Source organism: Sardina pilchardus, chromosome 1 (genome assembly GCF_963854185.1).
Source record: "Sardina pilchardus chromosome 1, fSarPil1.1, whole genome shotgun sequence".
In the NCBI taxonomy this organism is placed as follows: Eukaryota; Metazoa; Chordata; class Actinopteri; order Clupeiformes; family Clupeidae; genus Sardina; species Sardina pilchardus.
Window position 1 is genome coordinate 26,161,521 of NC_084994.1, and position 22,255 is coordinate 26,183,775.

The following is a 22,255-nucleotide window of genomic DNA, read 5'->3' on the forward strand; positions in this document are numbered from 1 at the left end:
TAATAAATAAAATAACAAAAATAAATACATTTAAAAAAGATAAAAATCTTTGCATGGCCAATGCAAAGATTTAGCTACTAATATAACACAACAGAAGTTGAATTTCGCCGCAAAACTTGCTACAGAATATCGTTGAAGACCAGTAACCATTCGGTGAGTTGCGCATTTTTTAAAACGAACGTTTAGGGGTGTTTTAAGGACAGAATAGTTTATGCACATAGGGAGCCACGTTAAAGCCATGCAGAGAAGATTCTAAAGCTGCCAAATTGCAGACACAGGCTCAATCGTCGAAATGTTGGTGTCAAACAATCGTTTGCATGCTAGGCAATACAGAAAATGGTCTTAAAGTGTAAAATACCGAAATATTCCTTTAACAGGTGCGAAAATTCTAAATCCCCTTGTTATTTTCATGTAGAAAAAAGCTCAAGATACCGAATCTCCTTATTTGGGCAAAGATGGTGGCTTTTTTGCAGGCGAACTTCAGAGGTCTATTGCTTTCAGTTCGAGCTTGTTTGTACATGAATTCTTTTGTCTGGACCTACCAACCACGTCCGCATCCAGCTACGGGGAAGATGATTAATTAACTACTTCCTGGGCTGCCATCAAACAAACAGGCCTTCTCTGGAAGTGTTGCATCACATCTGTGCAGTGTCAGAATGTGTCAAGTGATGACTGTAAAACAAGAGCAAATACTGTACTTTCGTGACACATAGGCTACTGTATTCTGTTTGCGGACAGAGTAACAGTAACATATTGAAGAACCTATAATATTTAGGCCTACATTAAATTAGTGTTCAAAATCAGTCCGTGGGGTTGGTTGGTTGGTTGGGAGACAGATGGCTTCCAGGCCGGGCCTGGTCCCCCCAAAGCCCCCCCCCCCCCATAATGCCGGGACTGCTGCCATGAAACTAACTGGCCTTCTGTGGAGGTGTTGCGCAATAACATCTGTATATCAAACTTCTGTGGAGGTGTTGCGCAATAACATCTGTATATCAAACTTCTGTGGAGGTGTTGCGCAATAACATCTGTATATCAAGCTTCTGTGGAGGTGTTGCACTGTGAGAGAGCAAACATTTCCGTGGCACACATTAGACATTAGTAACAATCAGCCAATGCAGCAGGTATGACTCCATGCAGCAGGTCAGGCTTTTGTTCATTGAGCTTCATTGTGCTCATCCAAGCGATTGCAGGTGATGCATCAGCAAAGCTGTAACATATTTAGTTTCTCTCTTTACACACACACACACACACACACACACACACACACTTACTCATCCAAACACACACACACACACTTACTCATCCAAACACACACACACACACACACACACTTACTCATACACACACACACACACACACACACACACACACACACACACACACACACATTCATTCACCCAGAATTGAGCTTCATTGTACTCATCCAAGCAATTGCAGGTGATGCATCAGCAAAGGTGTAACATATTTCGTTTTTCTCTTTGCATACACATGTGCATACACACACACCCATTTACTCATCCACACACACACACACACACACACACACACACACACACACACACACACACACACACACACACACACACACACACATACACCCATTTACGCATACAAGGATCCTAAGGGCAGGCATGTGTGATGTCTTGGGTGGAGTGGTGGTGGCTACAGTTACAGTTACAGTTACAGCTACAGTTTTTTCCAATCGTTTACACACAATTTTGAAAACGGCTCTTTTTTTTCTAAACACAACACACAATCAAACACCACACCCAATTAGCAGAACACAACAGGTTGTTAGCAAAATGGAATATTTATGTCAAAACAATAAACAAATTGATAAAAACCTTATACTGCATCATATCACTAACACATTCTTTGAATGTTTCTACACTGTCTCCATCTTATACACACCAACACAATAAATTCAAAACACATCTGTAAAAACCCTCTTATTCAGATATATTGTTTGAGAGCATTAGGATCATTTAGATGACAAAAATATTTTGATGAACCCTCATCAAGCAATGCACAAAACTGCTGCTGCAGACAACATTTATTTCTTTCACTGTACCATATGTTCAGTTACAGTGACAAGTTCATCAACAGAAAATGCCAAAATTATAGGTCTTACTACTTTTAAGTGTAGGGGAAAAAAATCTGTACACAAATAAAAAGTACTGTACACTTACAGTCACTGAAGGAAAAACTAAAGCAACAATACAAACAAGTAACAACAATACTGTACAGTACGTAATACTCTAATCATCTCTCCGTCTAGCAGGATGAGGCCATAAGAGTTCATCCACATCACAGGCTATGGGTGCCTCTCATTTGGGCTTTCATACTGTAGATCCTCCCTTGCTCCTCGTGCCTCAATCTTCACTGATCGACATAAAGAATGATGGGGCGAAAACAATGGGATAGTCTATCCAGTGTCAGTTAGATCAGTGAGAATGCCCCTCGAGGATCGAGGAGGCATGTTGTGAAGCAAGTTGGCAAGGCAAGACTGCATAACACACCTGAGTGCTGCGTTTTGCACATGTGTGCTTACTCACCTGGTGGATGTGATTATTCAACTTGTTCATTAGTGCGGTCATTGGCAAGCCAGGGCTTTGTAATGAGAAGGAAGTACCTTACAATCTTTATCTGTGTCTAAGGTGTGAAAATGTGTTATATGTTTTGGCATTCACTGTGTGTAATGTTTTGCAAAAAGTGTGAAGCTGAATTTGTGCTTACTGTTGTACTACTCTGCACAGGTGTTTTGCTTCTTAATTTTAGTGTGTAAACTATTGGAAAAAAACTGTAAAAGGGGAGGGGAGTGTGTTGTATGTAGTGGCTTATGTAGTGGTAAGGTACTGTGTGTGTGTGTGTGTGTGTGTGTGTGTGTGTGTGTGTGTTGGGGGGGAGGGGGGGGCAGTGTGCTGTGTGTGTGCGGCAGTGTCTTATGATTATACAGTGGTTTGGTGGGCTATATGTTGTCTGTAAGTAGTGTGGCTTTGTATGATTCAGTGAAGTGAGGGAGTTAAGTTAAGGTGGGGTAGGAGGGCAGTCAGGTGTGTGTGTGTGTGTGTGTGTGTGTGTGTGAAAAAGTTGAGAGGTATTGTATAAACACGCACACACACACACGTTCACTCATACACACACACACACACACACACACACACACACACGTGGCATTGAGGCATGGCCAAGTGTACACGGAACACTGGCCAACGATCATCATCATCCACCTCAGAATTCTCAGGAATACCTCCCACTCCATCCTCACAGGGCTATAAAAACAGCTTTGGACATAAAAACGGTCCACCTTCAAGACTTTCCTTTCGGAATCAACAGCACCACTGAGAACTTTAAATTAAGGGTGAGAATCTCTCTCTCTCTCTCTCTCTCTCTCTCTCTCTCTCTCTCTCTCTCTCTCTCTATCTCACTCTCATTGCACTTTATCTCATATTCCTTGGTGCCTTTGCCTTTCATCTCTTGCACCATGACTCCAACATGCGCGCGCGCACACACACACACACACACACACACACACACACACACACACACACACACACACACACACACACACAAACACAGAATCTCACTCATACACTGTAAAGCAAGGTCTGCTTTGAATCTGATGCAAATGCTTTGCCCAATTGCAGACCCAGCCACACATGTTCATATCCCCCCCTCCCTCTCTCTCTCTCTCTCTCTCTCTCTCTCTCCCTTTATCTCATATTCAGTGGCACTTCTGCCCTTCATATTCCCCCCTTTGATGCTTCATTTGTCCTTTACTTTGGATCTCTTTGGATTTAGTTGCATCTCAGAGCACTTATTAAATGTTCCCACCATTTTTATATTTTTTGCCTGTGTGTGTGTATGTAAATACAATTGTAAGAAGTATGCTGATACTCTTCTGTGTTTTTGCAAAGCAGCCATGGTGTCCTACTCGGTGACCGCACACACGGGGAAAAGGCTTCTGTCTGGAACCACCAGCCGAGTCTGTATCCAGCTACGCGGCACGGAGGCAGAGAGTGACCTGGAGAGTCTCAATCGCTTCCAGGGCTTCTGGCAGGGATCGGTAAGTGTGGCCAATTTAAAAGCGACAGAACGTACCTTTAGTACATTTTACTGTTATTGTTTCAATCATGCTGATTGTTGATTTGCTTTGTATCGCCCTGTTTACATTGTAGTGCACAGTATGTTGTGTGTTTAGCTGCCGGGACCTTGAATTTCCCGTTGGGGATCAATAAAGTATCTGTCTATCTATCTATTTATCTACAACATACTTACTCCTTAAATAAACACCATGGAAGCATTGGTATTCAGAGCATGGATCAGCAATGTAAACGGCGCCAATCTCTGGATTGAGTCAATGCATCAAAGTGTAAACTCATTATACGCAAACTTGCAGTATTGTGAGCTCGATCTTTAAGTGCTTAGTATGTCACTTTATTTTTTCGTGCAGAAACTTGTCCTTTTGCGGTAGTTTATGATTCCTTGGGTACCACCTTAGGCAGTTACCCAGTGTGTTGCAAATGGGCTCAGATAAGAGGATTTCGACACTGTGATACTTTTAATGGCTGTGTTTCCCAGATTCGTTAAGAAGCTCTTAAGTGCTAAGAACTTCTTAGGAGAGTTCTTAGAACGTTCTTAAGAGCATTCTTAGAACGTTCTTAGCGCTCCTAAGAAGTTCTTAGCACTTAAGCGCTTCTTAAAAAATCTGGGAAACGCGGCCAATGTCAGTCCATCGTGTTATTCTTGAGTTGAGCATGATCACTATTATCATTTTATCTTGGGGGAACACTAGGTAAATGCAATTAATATACCGTAGAAGTAGTCTAGTTAAAGGCACAGTCCTTATTTTTTTGATCTATCAAATGTATTTTTTTTCTAGGTAATCTACTTTTGTCAAATTCAAGACAAGGTAGATGTATACAGACAATTCAGTGTGCTTTACATGAATTCAGTAAAACAAATGACAAATTGGTCATTTGATTAAAAGACAAAAAAGAGCATAAAATTGAATGATTAAAAGTACAAAGATTGTGCATAAAACAGAGGGGAAAAAATCTAGAAAAACTTTTGCTCTCTTTTGTTAAAACATCCTCAGGGAAAGATGAAAGATTTAGTGTGGATGCTGTAACTCTTTCATCAAATCGTACTGCAAACATCTTCCTGTGTCTGGGCAGGTAAGAACATTCAGGGTATGCTGCAAGGAGTCAGTGGGAGAGCTTATATCAATCAAGCTCTGCCTCAAGCCATTCATGGGCTACTACAATGAGTGGTTCTGCGACAAGGTTACTGTCAGGACGCCTGAAGGAGAGGAGATTTTGTTTCCATGCTATCGCTGGGTTGGCTGCGATGAGAATATTGTGTTAAGACCTGCCAAAGGTATTGGCGCACGCACGCACGCACGCACGCACACACACACGCACACACACACACACGTGCACACACACAGGCACACAGGCACACACACACACACACACCACACACACACACACACACACACACATACACACACACAGACACACACATGCGCACACACACGCACGCGCACACACACACACACACACACACACACACACACAAACACACACACTGCACAATGTATGACTGTTTACAACTTTAATACAAACATTTGTCAAATTGTCATTACGTCTCAGTAGACTGTGACTTGTGAGTAAAGCTCAGTTGTCTGTGTCTGTGTGCGCCAACATCAACAACAGCAGCAGCAACAACAACAACAACAACAGAGGGGTTTTTTTATGAAGGTGTAATGTTTATTAATTTTAAGTTTGATGTATTGAGGTATTGATTGCATTAGATAAAAGTGTCCGACGAGAAATATATCACATCATATCAAATCAAAGTCATATGCATGACCGGTTATCTTCTGATGACCAATTGATGTTGTTTTTGTTTCACACTCCAGCAAGTCTCACTTTCCAGGACACACACCCCATAGCCCAGAGGCATAGGATGAGACACCTCCAAGATCACCGCGAGACTTTTAGGTCAGTGGGCAGGGTGCCAAAGTCATTTGTGACTGTGTAAAGTGTGTGTGTGTGTGTGTGTGTGTGTGTGTGTGTGTTTGTGTGTGTGTGTGTGTGTTTTAAACATGCGGCATGGGTGAGACGGTGGGCATTTCCTTTCCTTTCCCAGGTGGCGTGTGTATGCCGAGGGCGTGCCCCATTGTGTTGATTTCGACACTTCTCTCGCCCTGCCGGCCGAGGTTCAGTTCTCTTTCACAAAGGCGACTCAATTCTTCACCTCGGCAGGAAAACAGTAAGCCAATCCTGAAGTCACGACACGCTCTCAGAGTTCAAGTCACTAATGCTTTATAGGTTACACCTCGGGCCTCTGTATTCCTTCAAGGAATGCTGTTTTGCACTGTTGCACCGACACACTATCCAGACTAATTTCATTTGTTCCATTGGTGGAACAACCTACCATATCAAGTCAAGTCAAGTCAAGTTAATTTAATTTAAATGTACCTTAAATAAACAAAATCAAGCTTTTTCTTTAAGCTCTGTGACCTTCCAACACTATAGGCTAAGTGCTCTGAAGCTAACCGGCTTGGCCGACTGCAGACGCTCGTGGGAAAGCATCAAGCAACTGGACGTGATCATCTGCGAAAACAAAAACCCAACCATTGGTATCTGACCATGAACAAATAAAGCTGTCTATTGTCCAGCTGTGTATTAGACACTCATTGATGCACTTATTACACTCAATGATGCACTTATTGTGGTTTTAAATTTGTTGTTACAAATGCTCTTAAAAAGCTTAAATGTTTTTATAATGTTGTAAGTCGCTTTGGTTAAAAAGCATCAGCAAAATGTAAGGTAATGTAATGTAATGTAATATATAAAAAAAAACCCTCATCTGCGAAAACAAAAACCCAACCATTGGTATTTCACCTTAAACAAATAAAGCTGTCTAGTGTCCAGCTGTGTAGTGAAAAAAAAACATTTTTTTTGTCGTTTTTTCATCTGTCCTGACATGACGTCCTTCGTAGAATACGTTGAGGACCACTGGGACAAGGACGAGTTCTTTGGCTACCAGTTCCTGAACGGCCTCAACCCCACGATGATCAGACGCTGCTCAGAACTGCCCGAGAACTTCCCCGTCACCGAGGAGATGGTCAAGCACTACATGCAAGGGTGCACCTTGGAGCAGGCCATGAAGGTACAGTGCACTACTGGGGTGATACTGGCACTGAACACATCTATATGGGGAAATAAACCAGAACATCCTAAAGTAGAGCAAGTGTGTGTGTGTGTGTGTGTGTGTGTGTGTGTGTGTGTGTGTGTGTGTACAGTATATATATATATTATATATATACACGCACTTCCTCTACTTTTAGGATATTCTGGTTTATTTCCCCCATATATAAATATAAATATACGTAGAGGAAGTGTATATATACAGTGTGTTTTATATATATATATATATATATATATATATATATATATATATATATATATATGTATATATATATTATAACACACGTGTGTGTGTGTGTGTGTGTGTGTGTGTTTTTTACACAGAATATACACACACATTTAAATGCCTGAATTGCGCTTTGTTTTACATCTTTCCTTACCTCCAGAAAGGGAACATCTTCCTGTGTGACTACAAGATGTTGGATGGGCTTGTGGGAAATGTAGTTGCTGGCAGGCAGCAGTATCTCACCGCTCCCCTGGTTCTGCTCTACTGCAACCCTCAGGGCATGATGCTGCCCATAGCCATACAGGTAAACACATTCCTACTTCGGAACAGTACACACCAAAGGCGCAAGAAGAGAATTTGTTGTGATGTTTTTCAAGTGAACCAAATGGAAGAGTGTACAATACACCATGACGCCAAGTAGAGAAGGGGATGGTCTGCACACTGTATAATGGCTTTAAATGTTATAATGGATGTGCGCTTCTTCAACCACGAAGCCAAGTAGCCATAATGTTTTCACTTAAGCATATCTTTCTGTTATTATATATTATATTATATTCCGCATAGTGAGTGAACGTGCTAGACTGCCAGTATTTGATTTCTAAATATCTTATGGTTATGGTGATGGTGATGGTGATGGTGATGGTGATGGTGGTGGTGGTGGTGGTGGTGGTTATGGTTGTGGTTGTGGTTATGGTTATGGTTATGGTTATGGTTATGGTGCTTAGCAGACGCTTTTCTCCAAAGCGAACAATCTTACATCAAGTACAGCAACCTGACGAACATACTGTAGATAGTAGAGGTTAGGAAGAAAAACGGTATGAAATCAAATTAGTCAAAACAAATCACATTCAGAAATCTTAAATAATATTGATATTCAAATAATCAAATCATTAAAAAATAATTAATGGAAATGGGTTATGTTCTAACTAATATGATTAAGAGAGAGAGAGAGACCAGTGTCTTGAAATATTTTTCTTTCCTTGAAAATGAGGGGAAAAAAATATGTGAAATTATTTCCAACCATTTTAAGCATGTTAAAACGTATCTGTGCAGTTAAGGCAAAAACCTGGCCAAGGGAACCCAATCTTCCTCCCAACGGATTCCAAGAGCGACTGGCAACTGGCCAAAATCTTTGTGAGGAATGCTGAGTTCGGGGTACACGAGCTCGACTTTCACCTGCTGAGAACTCACCTGCTGGCTGAGGTGTTCACCGTGGCAACGCTGAGGAACCTTCCCTCACCTCACCCCCTCTTCAAGGTATCACGCATGAGTTGAGTTGGTCTGTTGATACAGGATCTTGGCTGTCTGCATTAGTCAGTGCATTTGCCTGCCTCAACAAAGTTTGAGTAAACAAAGAGAGAGAGAGAGAGTATTCACACTCACACACACTCTTGTAAATGGAAAATATGTCTCAAAGAAGGGTACTGTGCACTGAACTACTGGAACTGCACGCACGCTCGCACACGCACACAAACACACACGCACTCGCGCACACACACACACACACACACACACACACACACACACACTCACACTGTGCACAATGCTAATACAGCCTGTGCACTGTTCTGCAATCATCATTCAGACAAGACATTCACTTGTTCAGTCATTTATTCATTTCATATTTCAAGGATGTCAGATGGTTTAATAATAGTCTCTCTTTCCGCCCCTGCAGCTCCTCTACCCCCATATCCGATACACTCTCCAGATCAACATCTTGGCCCGCAACCAGCTCATCTCTGAAGACGGAGTCCTCAACATAGTACGTACTGTACAGCACCACTTCCCTCTTGGGGTTCACACAGACTCTCACGCGGACTCTCATGTTTTGGCCATAACCACTTCCGGCGAAAATGGACAAACATGTGAAACATGTGATTTTTCTGAATGAAAATACATCAACTAAGCCATGGAAGAAGTCTTTTTCGTTGATCACGCACTACAGAGCTAACATGGAAGGCCTAGCGGTTCTGTTCACACACACACACACACACATTTTCTTGTATGGCACAGGCCATCCCATGATGCAATGCATTAATACCATCCTGCAAGAAAACCTTACCGGGCAACATCATTTCGCTAATTTAATCCCATGCGACGCCACACACTACTGTACAGTGCATGCAGACGTGGCTGGGTCAGTGCACAAACGAGGAAGTGCTCCTCCTGGTCATTAATGCTGCAATGACTTCAGACAGATGACTCCAGGGTGTGGTGCATGGAGGTATTATAAGAACTGGAGAAAGTGAACAAGTCCCGCCCCCATTCATATCAATGGGAATGCTAGGCCAGAGCCATAGAAAGAGAGAGTTGCGACACTCTTTGATGTTACCGCCACGATCAAAAGTTCCAAAAAAAGCTGTGCTGAATGGCTGAATCGCAGGAGGGTGGGATGTACTTCTGATGCTGGAAGGTGTAATCAATTAACTCATTGAATACTGACCAAGAGATTAGCTGTAAACAGTTCCAAAAGCCCCATAACGAGGAAATAGCCTGGAAAAAGCGCTGCCATTTTTCCTATGGAGGTCTATGGGAGTGTCGCCACTCTGTTTAATCTACCGCTCTGTGCTAGGCTAGTGAAAAATGCCAAAATTGAAAGATTTTTTCAGGCTTCAACATGGCGTTTCAAGGGGCTTGTTTCCGGTGCCGTTTTGCTTAGCCAATTAAGTGGCAGATTAAGTTACTGATTGACGTAAGGTACAGAAGGAGAGCTTGTGCCCACACTAAGCTCATGCATGAGCTGAGAGTGGAACAGCCACCAATCAGCATCTGATCAGCATGAGGAGAAACGGCACCGGACATGATGTATTTCTGGAAAATGGCAACGATGAAGTGCCTTGATAATCGGCGAAGCTAATCAGTCAAATCCTGACTGGTAAGACGCCCCTATCCCAAGCAAATCTAGGCAGGTGGAGATGGAGAGGGGAGCCATGTAAACAAATGCTGTATTTTTTGGTGTGATTTTTTGATGGACAAACTGGAACACCACACTGGAACTCACTCAGCACATGTTTTTTTTAACCACAGAGACATTGTACAGACCTGAAGAGAGAGAGAGAGAGAGAGAGAGAGGAAGTATCCCCATCACTCATTCCTTATGTCAATACTACGCTAGCTGGCTACATCACCCAAACACATCCCTTAGTTGACTGCCAGCATCTTTAATCAATCATTTTTCTGTCGGATCAGAAGGACAATCCAATAAATAATCCTGACTCATTGAAACCACGTCCTGCACTCTTATGTGTTTTTATCCCTCTAGCATGCTGGAGTTGGCGGAGAGTCGTTGCAGAAGTTGCTGAGGCGTGCGACAGCTGCGCTGACCTACAGCTCCCTCTGTCCACCTGACGACATCTCTGAGAGAGGCCTGGAGGACGTCCCCAACTTCCACTACAGAGATGACGGCCTACAACTTTGGAACGTCTTAAACAAGTATGCTCACTACTGGAGTCCAGTTCAGTCCTGTGTTTTACAGATAGACACCATATGCTCTACTCTGTGTGTGTGTGTGTGTGTGTGTGTGTGTGTGTGTGTGTGCTTAACTCAGAACAGAAAAAAGGCCGCACTTTGCATATAAAGATGTGCAATAGAACACATTCATATGCAAAGTGCGGCCTTTTTTTCTGTTCTGAGTTAAGTTATAAGTTTGGCCTAGCACTCTGAAAAGAAACACAAGAGTGACTGAGTGTGTGCGTTTAGTGATATCCCACAGACCCTATATCCTGCTGTTGATGTGAAATAAAAGCAGCATTAATCGAGCATGAGTTGGTCTGTTGATATAGGGCATACAGTATGGCTGTCTGCTCAAGTCTGTACATTAACCTGCCTCAACAAAGTTTGAATAGAGAGAGAGAGAAAGAGAGAGAGACTCTTTTAAAGGTGCAAGGTGCAATGCATACACACACACACACACACACACACACACACACACACAATCAATTCAACGCGGTGTGTTTCTTTTCAGGTTTGTTGAGCGTTTCTTGACCCACTACTATGAATGTGACGCAAACGCGCAGGCGGACACAGAACTACACAGCTGGATCAGCGACATTTTCACCCATGGATTCCTAGAACTGGGCAGCACAGGTGTGTTAGCACTCCGTCTCTCATTAGGATTGTGTGTGTGTGTGTGTGTGTGTGTGTGTGTGTGTGTGTGTGTGTGTGTGTGTGTGTGTGTGTGTGTGTGTGTGTGTGTGTGCGTGCGTGCGTGTGTGCGTGCGTGCGTGCGTGCGTGCGTGCGTGCGTGCGTGCGTGCGTGCGTGCGTGCGTGCGTGCGTGCGTGCGTGCGTGCGTGCGTGCGTGCGTGCGTGTATGCATGGGCTGTTAAAATTGCATGTGCAGGGAAAAAAATACTTCTAGACCAGCAATTCTGCATTCCTGAAGGAATTGTTGCACTATCTGAAATTATATCAATAAAAGTTTACTTTATTTAAAAAAAAAAAAAAAAAACTTTCTGGGAAGAGACTGCTCAGGTTGGTTTACAGTTATCTGAGGTGTTATCAAATGTGTTCAATATTTGCAAACATTTATGCAAACATTCACAGCACACAGTGAGTTCACAGTTGTTTGAGAAACTCAGTTGTTTTTGCAATTAGTACAATAGACTCCCTGCCTGCATTTTCTTGAAGATTAATATTTGAACAGCACCACCCTCATATGACTGATACAACTGCCTTGAGCCACACCTTTATAGCCAACATGACTGTTTTCTTATACACACACACACACACACACACACACACACCTATAAAGCCTTATGGATTAAGAATAGGATGTGACTGAAGTTCATATGGGGGTCAAGGCAGGTGACCCTATACTTTTGGCAATATAGTGTGTGTGTGTGTGTGTGTGTGTGTGTGTGTGTGTGTGTGTGTCTAAATACATCCTAAGCAGAAACCGCCTTACATCCCTCTTCCCAGGTGTACCGTCATCTTTTCAGACAGTGGCTGAACTCGTCAAGTTTGTCACCATGGCGATCTTCACTGTGTCTGGCCAACATGCCGCAGTCAACAATGGACAGGTTAGAAATTGTATTCCAGTTACACAGAGCCTGTTTTCTTTTATGTATTAATATCAACTGAAGATGCCTTACAAAGCCAACAGAGTCCCATAGAGAAAGCTCAGAGACCATCGTGGTTATCCTAAGTTAGAACAAACATAACTATTCTTCTTCATCAAAAATGTTTACATTTTGTCACAGTTTTGACTTGGGCTTTGAGGTTATTTTTTTAATATAACCAAATGTCTAACAAAGCTCTCTTCTCTGATGGCCTTTTGCCAAAATTCCCTCATGCAGTTTGACTTTGGCGGCTGGATGCCCAACTTCCCCTTTGCCCTCAGAAAGCCTCCTCCCAAGGAGAAGGGCCAAACCACAGAGGACACCATTTTGGAGACCTTACCTGATGTGGGCACAACGGTGAACGGACTGGCTTTCTTGCGTCTGTTGAGCACAAAGTCTCTAGACCATGTGAGTTTGTTCATCATCAGGTCATATTTTCGTTTTGATTAAATTTAACGCAAACTGAAAAAGAAAAATTGTCCTGGAATCTGAATGCTTTTCATGTTTAAATGCCATTGCTCAGGACAGCTTGCTGACTTATTTGCATTGGATATTAGTTCCATTTACAGTTGTTTACATAATCTTTCTGTTGCATTATTATAATATAGTATAATGTAAATATAATATAATCTTGAATCAACAACAACAAAAAAAAAACTGTAAAAAACAAACTGTAGTGTATAATGCCCATACTTAGCTTATTTCCTAATGTTTAATGTTCAGTAGAATTTTGGATGTGTTTGTTAGTATCCACTTGTTATTTACGATTACTATCTTATCACTCTCTCTGCAGTACCCTCTGGGATATTTCCCGGAAGATCTGCATGATGCAGCGGTTCCTTGCAATCTCATTGAGGATTTCCAGAAGGATCTGAAGAAGTTGGCGGTTGACGTGGAGGAGCGGAACAAGAAGCTGGAGCTTCCCTACACCTATTTGAACCCTGAGAATGTGGACAACAGTGTGGCCATTTGAGAGGACTTCCCTACACCTATTTGAGCCCTGAGAATGTGGACAACAGTGTGGCCATTTGAGAGGACTTCCCTACACCTATTTGAACCCTGAGAATGTAGACAACAGTTTGAGAGGACTTCACTGTCCTTGTTGACAAAAATAAAGCTCCAATGCAAAGGTCAAAATAAATAGAACTCAGAGCCTCATGGGTATCAAGCAAAATAAGATAAGTACTCTAATAAGGAGTAAATAAACTAAGTATATTAGTATCAACACTGCTTCGATCTTCTCTTTTGTCTATCACTTTCACATTCAGTGTATGAGACGTTTGCCTCCCAATAAACATAATTGACTTCAATTTTCATTCCATTTCTCCAATCTGTTTCTATTCCAATCCATATCTATTATATTTCACAAAAGTCACAATTTTTTGTTTGTGTGAACAGAATTGTATAAGACGTATGAAAGGAAAAAAAGAACCCAGCTGCTGTATAATGATACATTCCAATTCTAGCACTGACACATTCAAGATCTAGCACTGACACATTACAATTCTAGCACTGACACATTACAATTGTAGCACTGACAAGATTCACACTTTTAGTGGTGACTTGGAACCCTCTTTTCAGCCATCATCTGTGTGTGTTGTTGCATTGCAGCACACTAAGGCGGGGGTCACATTAGCCAGCGGCAAGCTTGACGCAGCGCTCAGACCATAATAATCCAAAACATTCTATCTTGTTTCTAAGTACGCTGCGGTCAACGTTGTCACTAGAGACGGTTTAGAATTCATCTAGAACAATCTTTACATTATGTTCTTAGACTAATCTGATTGGTCAAAATACCTGAACATTCTAAAACTGACACCAATGAGCTGAGCATTGCACTTGAAAGTTGAACCAAGTTCAACGCTAGCGTTTGCCCAACGCTAGTGTTACGCCAGCATTGTCACCGGTCCGCTGCTGAACCATAGAGAACAATAGGAAACCTGCCGCCGGCTAATGTGATCCCCGCCTTACAGTAGCTCTTGATAAATGGGACTAAACATGCCCAGAAGTCACTACTTTACATTATCAGGTTTAAAACTTGTGAGTGTGAGGGTTCTGAGGAATACAGAACGCTCTTTACAATGTTGTGCCCTCTAGTCGGATAAATCCGTACTTTGCATGACACATTTCTTTCCCCTGTGATAAATACACTTGAAGTATATTTCAAATGTGTGCTCCAAAGTGGGTGCCAGTGGTTGCCTCCGTTTGTGAGAGTTACTTACAGTACTTCATTTTCTCAAACTGTCATTTAAAGTACAAATTTGTCAGCTTTCTCTAAATGTTGAAAATGTTAGAAACTCCTGAGCCAAGTCATGACTGGTTACGCCCTGCAACATGTCAGTACAATTACCACATACTGGTCTCCCTACCTGACCTTACAGCATGGATTCCTCAACCCTAAAAAAAATGTCCTCGTAGTGTGTCCTGTGGCTTCACGCGAGCACCCACTTTCTTTGTCTTGTGAAAGACGTTCAGCTCTGTGGGGAAGGAAGTCCGTAGCCTCGTCAGCTTCTCCTTCTCCTTTTGGAATCCCAGTCGCTCAACACTCACTGTACAGTACAGTACAGTTGGTCAGCCGAGGCAGCTGAAAGTCGACTGACGGGGCATGTTTCTGACCCCAACACGAGAGGTGAGTAGGCGTTTGTTTGTTTGGATATGTAGGTTGTGAAAATTAGGGTTAGGGTATACTGTAGATATTTTTTTATTATTATTTATTTATTTTTTATTAGGGACCATGTACAATTTCAAACATACATGTTGCCATTTCATGTATTGTACCAGAGTTAGCCTGGGGCTAATTTACATCTGCAGTCCCTGGGGTACAATATTATGGATGTTCTATTATCATTACCCATATTATTGTTTGCCATGCTTCGGGAGAACAATTTCTCAAATGTAAAATCATCTATAGCAGGGGTCTCAATCTCAAATGACCAATGGGCCTCTGTCCAGCACACCTGTGCATAATCCTTTTGTGTTTTTGTGTTCATTTGTGTTTGAGAATGACATTTAAAAAAAAAAAAAATGTATTGCCTTTTCTGAGCAGACGATATTTGCAAACCACAGCAAATTAGAAACGGTTCCTCATTTAAAAAAAAAAGAAAAAAAGTTGCAAAACAGATTGTTGCCTCATTAGGAAAAATACTTCTCGTCAACATTTCCTTTTTCCTCAGAAAGATGTTTATGTTCATCAGCAAGTGACAACTACCATGTATTTCTATGGACAAGCTGTGCTGGTTCTGGTTGGCTCTACTGTAACTGATGCAGTTGACATTATGCAATTATGGTCTCAAAGCTAATGTTACTTGAGTACATAAACAGTAAAATATTAAAATGCAATCAGAAAAAAACAAAACAAAAAATCGGTACAGGGTCCGAATCATTGCAAATATATTGAAAGAGAGGACAGAAGTACTGTACTTGTGATTTGAATGTTAAACTAGTTCACTGTGGTGCATGATACAGGAACAGGCCCTTATAAAACTCCCAGGTCTCAACTCATATTGACCCCTGAACCACAGCAGAGCCCATTTATGGAGAGCCGGTCCACTCGCTATTAAAGCAACACCATGGAGTTTTTCAACCTTTTGGGGTTCGGGTACGAACCGGTACGAACCAAAGAACTACAAAATTCGACTGCTTTACGGCATATAGGGCACACTTCCCCCACCACTTCCTCAAATTCTGTGCGAGCGTTGAATAGACAGTTGATGCCTTATAAACATGAGCTACCTGATCTTTTGGCGTTTGAAAAAAATAAAACCCATGAAATTATATTCATATGATATGCTGAAATGCATGCTATGGGCTAGGCTACCTGGAATAGCTATAGCCTACATTTCACACGCAACGCAGGCAGTCCGAGTTTGCCCAAGACGTGAGAACTCCTCCTGCAGAAATCCTAGCTATCCTAGCTCTGTCATCTAGACACTAGATTCTAGTGTCATCATGCTGCCAACCAAACTGCACAGGAGCTGGTTATGTGTGCTAGTTATAGCGCAACGTGTAAATCTACCGCCTATAGGCTACTGACCAAACAATTATCTTGAAAAACAAAGTTATCACGTGTAAGATTCTGTCATCATATTATAAGAGCTCTGCCTCTCCAAACATTTTGGGCGTGCAAATATATGCCACTCTGGACGTGAATACCATAGAATACAATATCTGGTGACCATCGATTTTTTTATAAAGACACTAAAAATGACCACCCTAGATTAGGCTACGCTATTGCTCATAAATATCGTAATCGTTTTTTTTTTTTTTAAATAAGTATTTGACCAACAATGACCAACATCATCCCAATACCGAGAACGTGCACAGACCTGAGCTGAAAGCCTAGTTTTACAAATGTATCACATAACTGGTATCATAGTAGGCTACCACATAATTTAATATTTAATGTGCAGCCTCAAGTCTAGCCTATACTGTACGCTATGTCTAACTTGCTTCTGGTGTAACCGTGACAGATTTTACGACATATATAAGAAATTACCGTTTCCCAACTGTAGGGGGACCCCGAGAGCAAAACTTACATGGTGTTGCTTTAACTCCATTGTACCTCTATTGTACCTGCAGTTCCTGTTGCAGTTCCACTAGGGGCGATCACGAGCAAGTGATAAAACAATGGGGGTCTACGGGGCTAGACGGCTAAAGTGGTCTGTTTCACCTGATTGTCATTAAAAAAATCGAAGATTGGATTTTAGTTTCTGCAAGCTCAATATGGTTATAGGTCGTCAGTTGAATGAACAATTACTTATGGCCCTTTGGTTTCTCACAGGCTTGGTCGTTGTTGCCCATAACACACTAGCACCCTGCTAATGAATATCATTGACACGTTTGAATGGCTTTTAGAGCAATTGAGGGACTTAAAAAATCTATTACTCAGCATTGTGTAGTTTCCTTGACCCCCCTTTCACATGCAATATTCCGTTTTCTACACAAAAAATGATATCCAGAGAAAAGTGGATTTTAGGAGAAACTCCATTCACCTCCATTCATTCTCCACTTGCCCGTGCTCACCCTCTAGTTGCAGTACCATGCGGAAGTATTCAGCGAGTGGTCGTTCTCCCCTTATTAGACATTCTCTGACCACAGCATTCACACTGACTCCTGATCCTAAAGTGCCTACATTTCATAGATACTGTACACGCACGCACGCATACACACACACACACACACACACACACACACACACACACACACACACTATGTAACCAAATTGTCTCAAGGTTAGGTAAGCTAACAAGAATAAACCATATTTGCTGTATGACCGTCTCTGAAGTGATGTGGCTTGTCTCTTTTTGTTTTAGGAAAGGCAGGTAGAGGACGTCATGCTCGTCACCTCAGGCCCTCTGATTTTCGCAGCAGTCCTGTGTATTTCAACAGGTATTTCAGCTCTGAGTTTGTATTGATATTTACCGAGGGTGTGTCTTGTGGACATTCTCCTGTCTGAAATGGCTTCCCATGCCAATCAAGGTCAACACCATAGACATATATATATATATATATATACTGTATATATATATATATATATATATATATATATCTATGGTCAACACTTTGATGACATGACAGGGCTCCGGCATGGAGGGATGAGCACAAAGTGCTGAAGTTGCTTATTGTCAAAGACTTATCTCACAGTAGCATAAGGACTCATAAGGAAGTGCTGTTTAATTAGCTTTCTTAATGTGTTGTAAGAGTTTGCCACAAATTATGTACAGCGGATTCCAACTATTTTGGAATCATTTGGGATGTCAGTGGAGTGCTAAACACAAGTTAAAGTTTAAGTTCTTTAAGATAGTTTGTGCACAAACAAGGCACATATATATATATATATATATATATATATATATAAAAAAAAAAACGCTCTCCATATTTTCATCATATAGGGGGCCAACATCACAGATGTGTTTATTTATTGTATAGCAAGAGTTACCCAGAGTGAACTGCAAAAACGTTAATATACAGAGGCAGATCTTTTTAGATGTGAGGTTCCATTGGCAGAAATGCTTTAACCGCTCTTAAATATGTGACTATAGGTGTTTTGATTCAGCAAAATTTCAGTGTGTCATATCCCTCAACCAGCATCTGTGGATTAAAGGGGTCATTTGTGGACATGCCCTGCACTTACTCGTATCCAAGTGATCGTCACATAAGAGAAACATTCTGGCACATCAATTGGTTTCCTGAGGCACCAACAGACCTGAGTCTGGATTCCAAATATCAGGGTCGTGTGGAATATCTTGGGGATAAAGTGGATAACTGTTCCCTACGAATCAAGGATCTGAGAGACAGTGACACTAAGGAAAAATACAGATTCAGGTTGACAACTGATGACCGAAAGGGAACATTCTCTGGATCCGAGGTGTCTCTGTCCCTTGCAGGTATGTGATGTAAACCATGGATTTCATACGTAACCGGACTTTAGGTTTCTTGCTGTCATAGATGAATTAATTTGTCCTGCTTATGCGCTATAACACTTTAGATGTATGTACACATGATTGCATTTTGACATACTGCTATGTTCTATACATTAGATATACGTACAGTACACGTGATTGCACTTTAGACATTAGATGTTCGTACATGTGATTGTATTTTGATATACTGGTACAGTGTTTTAGACATTAGATGCATGTACAGTAGGCTACATCTGATTGTATTTTAGTAACTGTATGTTGTAGACATTAGATGTATGTATGTATGTATGTGATTGCATTTTGATATGGCAACATGAAAGTAACAATATACGACCCATTGTTTTACATTTAGATCTTCATGTGACAGTGAGTCCAGAATCAGTGAAGCAGGGAGACAAAGTGACACTGACCTGCAGCACCACCTGCAGTCTGAGTAACAACCCCACCTACATCTGGTACAGGAACTCACAGCCTCTGAGTAACTCACACACAACCAGCAACAACACTCTGTCTATAACCTCATTTAGCAAAGAGGATGCTGGTTATTACTCCTGTGCTGTAAGAGGACATGAGGCTCACCCATCACCATCTGTGTGTAAGTTCAGGTTATTTGCAATATTTGCCATAATTGTGTAGCCACACAGGCACATTTGAAACTGAGAAAGAGGAGCATACAAGTCTGTGACTCATTTTTATAACAAATAGCAATTGTTTTCCCCTTCCCCTCATGTTCTCAAACTGTTACGCAGTAACTTTGCTGCATACATGGTGGAAGCTGCATATGGCCCAAGACTTTTCTCACAGTAACAGGCAACATAATGCAACATAGTGTTGTGCAATGGGCTTCTCTAACGTGTAGTAAGAGTTACCTACAATGTATTTCAACCAAACCTCTTTTGTAAAATAAGAGCTATAAGACACATCTTCACTTATGTTTGTTCCCTTGCCACTGTGTTGGAAGTATTTGGAGTACAAATGTATTATGAGAGAAAACTAAACCTATTGACAACAAAATAAATATTTTTTTGAGGCAAAGCAAAAATAATTATGAAATACAGTACGTGTAGTTCAAAGGAGCTCTAAAAATAATCTGCTCTAAGCTTTAGGGACTCTGTACAGTTGTGAAAAGGCCAGTAGCAGTAGCACTTTAACCTTTAACCTTTAACCTTTGATATGTGACTAGATGTCCAGTACTACAGCGTGACGTATCCCTCTACCAGCATCTGTGGCTTAAAGGGGTCATTTGTGGACATTCTCTGCACTTACTCGTATCCAAGCGATCGTCACATAAGAGAAACATTCTGGCATATTGATTGGTGGCCTGATACACCAACAGACTTAAGTCTGGATTCCAGATATCAGGGGCGCGTGGAATATCATGGGGATAAAGTGGATAACTGTTCCCTACGAATCAAGGATCTGAGAGAGAGTGACACTAAGGAAAAATACAGATTCAGGTTGATAACTGATGACCGAAAGGGAACATTCTCTGGATCCGAGGTATCTCTGTCTCTCACAGGTAATTAATGTTTCGATTTTCGATTAATTTAAATATAAAAGGATTTTGTGTGTGGGAGTAATTGCGTGTATCCTTTTCACACTACACAAATTAGTAGAAAGGTAGATGTGCAGTATATAATGCATTATGATTTATGGAATAAAATATCCATTTGCGATTAGATCTTCATGTAACAGTGAGTCCAGGATTTGTGTCAGAGGGAGAGAAGGTGACACTGACCTGCAGCGCCACCTGCAGGCTGAGTACCAACCCCACCTACATCTGGCACAAGAACTCACAGCCTCTTAAAGACACAGCCGACAACAGGCTGGCAATAGACTCAGTCAGCCCTGAAGATGCAGCCAAATACTCCTGTGCTGTTCAGGGACATGAGATCCACAGTTCACTTGCACAGACCCTCAGAGTCAGATGTAAGTATTTGATATTAATAGTTTATTTTCCCTGATGAGAGAAAATGAGAAGCATTGCATGACAGTCAACTGAATATATTTCACTGTGTAAAAAAGTTATATTTGTGTTTTTGGTTAGTTACAAAAGAGGGACTTTTATTCTGAAATGAAATATTTCTGACAGATGGGCCAAGACGCACGTTAGCATCAGTTCATCCTTCTGGTGACCTGGTGGAGGGCAGCTCAGTGACTCTGACCTGCAGCAGTGATGCCAACCCACCAGCACACCGATACACCTGGTACAAGGAGACTGGAAATCAATTTTTACAAGTTGGGTCAAGTCAGAATCACAGCCTTGCAGACATCAACACTGGACAGAGTGGACTCTACTATTGTGTGGCAGAGAACGTGATCGGACAGACCAGATCTTCAATGGTGGAGCTAAATGTGAAATGTAACTGTTGGACTCTTGTGGTTGGAGCCATTATTGGAGGTTTGCTTGCTGGCTTTGTGGCTGGGGCTCTCTTTGGAGTTATGGTCTACAAGAGAATGTAAGTAGTTCTGTATGATGATCTCTTTCAGCAACTCATATGTATGTTGATATTAGTCATATTAGTTCTTTTCAAGGGCTCATATGTACAATATGTTAATATATTAGTCATATATTTGTTATTGATTGTCCTGTGTTTGGAACTGCTGTTTGTTACTGAGAGACTGAAGAGTATATTAGATTGCGGTCAAGAGTGTTTAATCAGATCTCACCCTGCAGGACACAAGCCAGAGAGGTGAGAGACACCAGCACGGCTGCAGTGACGGCCACCACAGCTGGTCCACAGGTAACAACGAAACTTCACTCTCTTCACTCTTAAAACAAATGTGTTGGAAAGAACACAAACTGTGTTGTCCCTATCTGGACACAGAGATGTGTTAAGAAAACAACACAAGTTGTGTTAGGTTCAACACATAGTGTGTAACAAATAACAAAAGCAATGTGTTGGAAACAGCTCATACCCATATCTGGACACAGAGATGTGTTGTTTCCAACACATTCATTTTGAGAGTGTTGTTTTCTTTACATTATGAAATATCTCCTAAAAAATCTCCTAAGTAACCCTAGGCTAAGATCAAAAGGCTTGAAGTACTGTATTTTAATTAAAGCATGCAAGGCATGCAGTTTTGTAATGTTATGCCAATGTTTTGCTTATGCTTTGTTCATGTTACTGATCACTGTGTGCACACAGCTCAGGTTGCAGTACACAACTAAATACTTTATTATTGTCATAGGACTCAAGTGATGGCACTTACACAACTCTGAACCCTAGGACCATGTCCCCGGAATATGACACTATTTCAGTAAGTTCTTCTTTCATTTCTCATTGTTTAATAAGATTGCTAATTATGATTTGACATTGATTGCTACTGA

At 41.4% G+C, this 22,255-nt stretch overlaps 2 protein-coding genes across 2 annotated transcripts; both read left to right on the forward strand.

Annotated features, from left to right (window-relative positions):
* Nucleotides 1–3,312: 3,312 nt before the first annotated feature.
* Nucleotides 3,313–13,812, forward strand: LOC134087030 (polyunsaturated fatty acid lipoxygenase ALOX15B-like). Its single transcript, XM_062540231.1, has 15 exons — nucleotides 3,313–3,361; nucleotides 3,921–4,066; nucleotides 5,178–5,379; nucleotides 5,924–6,005; nucleotides 6,154–6,276; nucleotides 6,543–6,646; nucleotides 7,010–7,179; nucleotides 7,604–7,747; nucleotides 8,497–8,700; nucleotides 9,119–9,205; nucleotides 10,706–10,875; nucleotides 11,408–11,529; nucleotides 12,363–12,463; nucleotides 12,740–12,910; nucleotides 13,296–13,812. The coding sequence occupies exons 2-15, from the start codon at nucleotides 3,923–3,925 to the stop codon at nucleotides 13,473–13,475; spliced, it is 2,004 nt and encodes a 667-aa protein (XP_062396215.1). The 5' UTR covers nucleotides 3,313–3,361; nucleotides 3,921–3,922; the 3' UTR covers nucleotides 13,476–13,812.
* A 1,295-nt stretch (nucleotides 13,813–15,107) lies between these two features.
* LOC134077582 (sialic acid-binding Ig-like lectin 8) lies at nucleotides 15,108–20,271 on the forward strand. Its single transcript, XM_062533288.1, has 5 exons — nucleotides 15,108–15,131; nucleotides 17,815–17,890; nucleotides 18,544–18,888; nucleotides 19,277–19,379; nucleotides 20,108–20,271. Coding segments are annotated over exons 1-5 (549 nt in total). The 3' UTR covers nucleotides 20,109–20,271.
* Nucleotides 20,272–22,255: the final 1,984 nt, after the last annotated feature.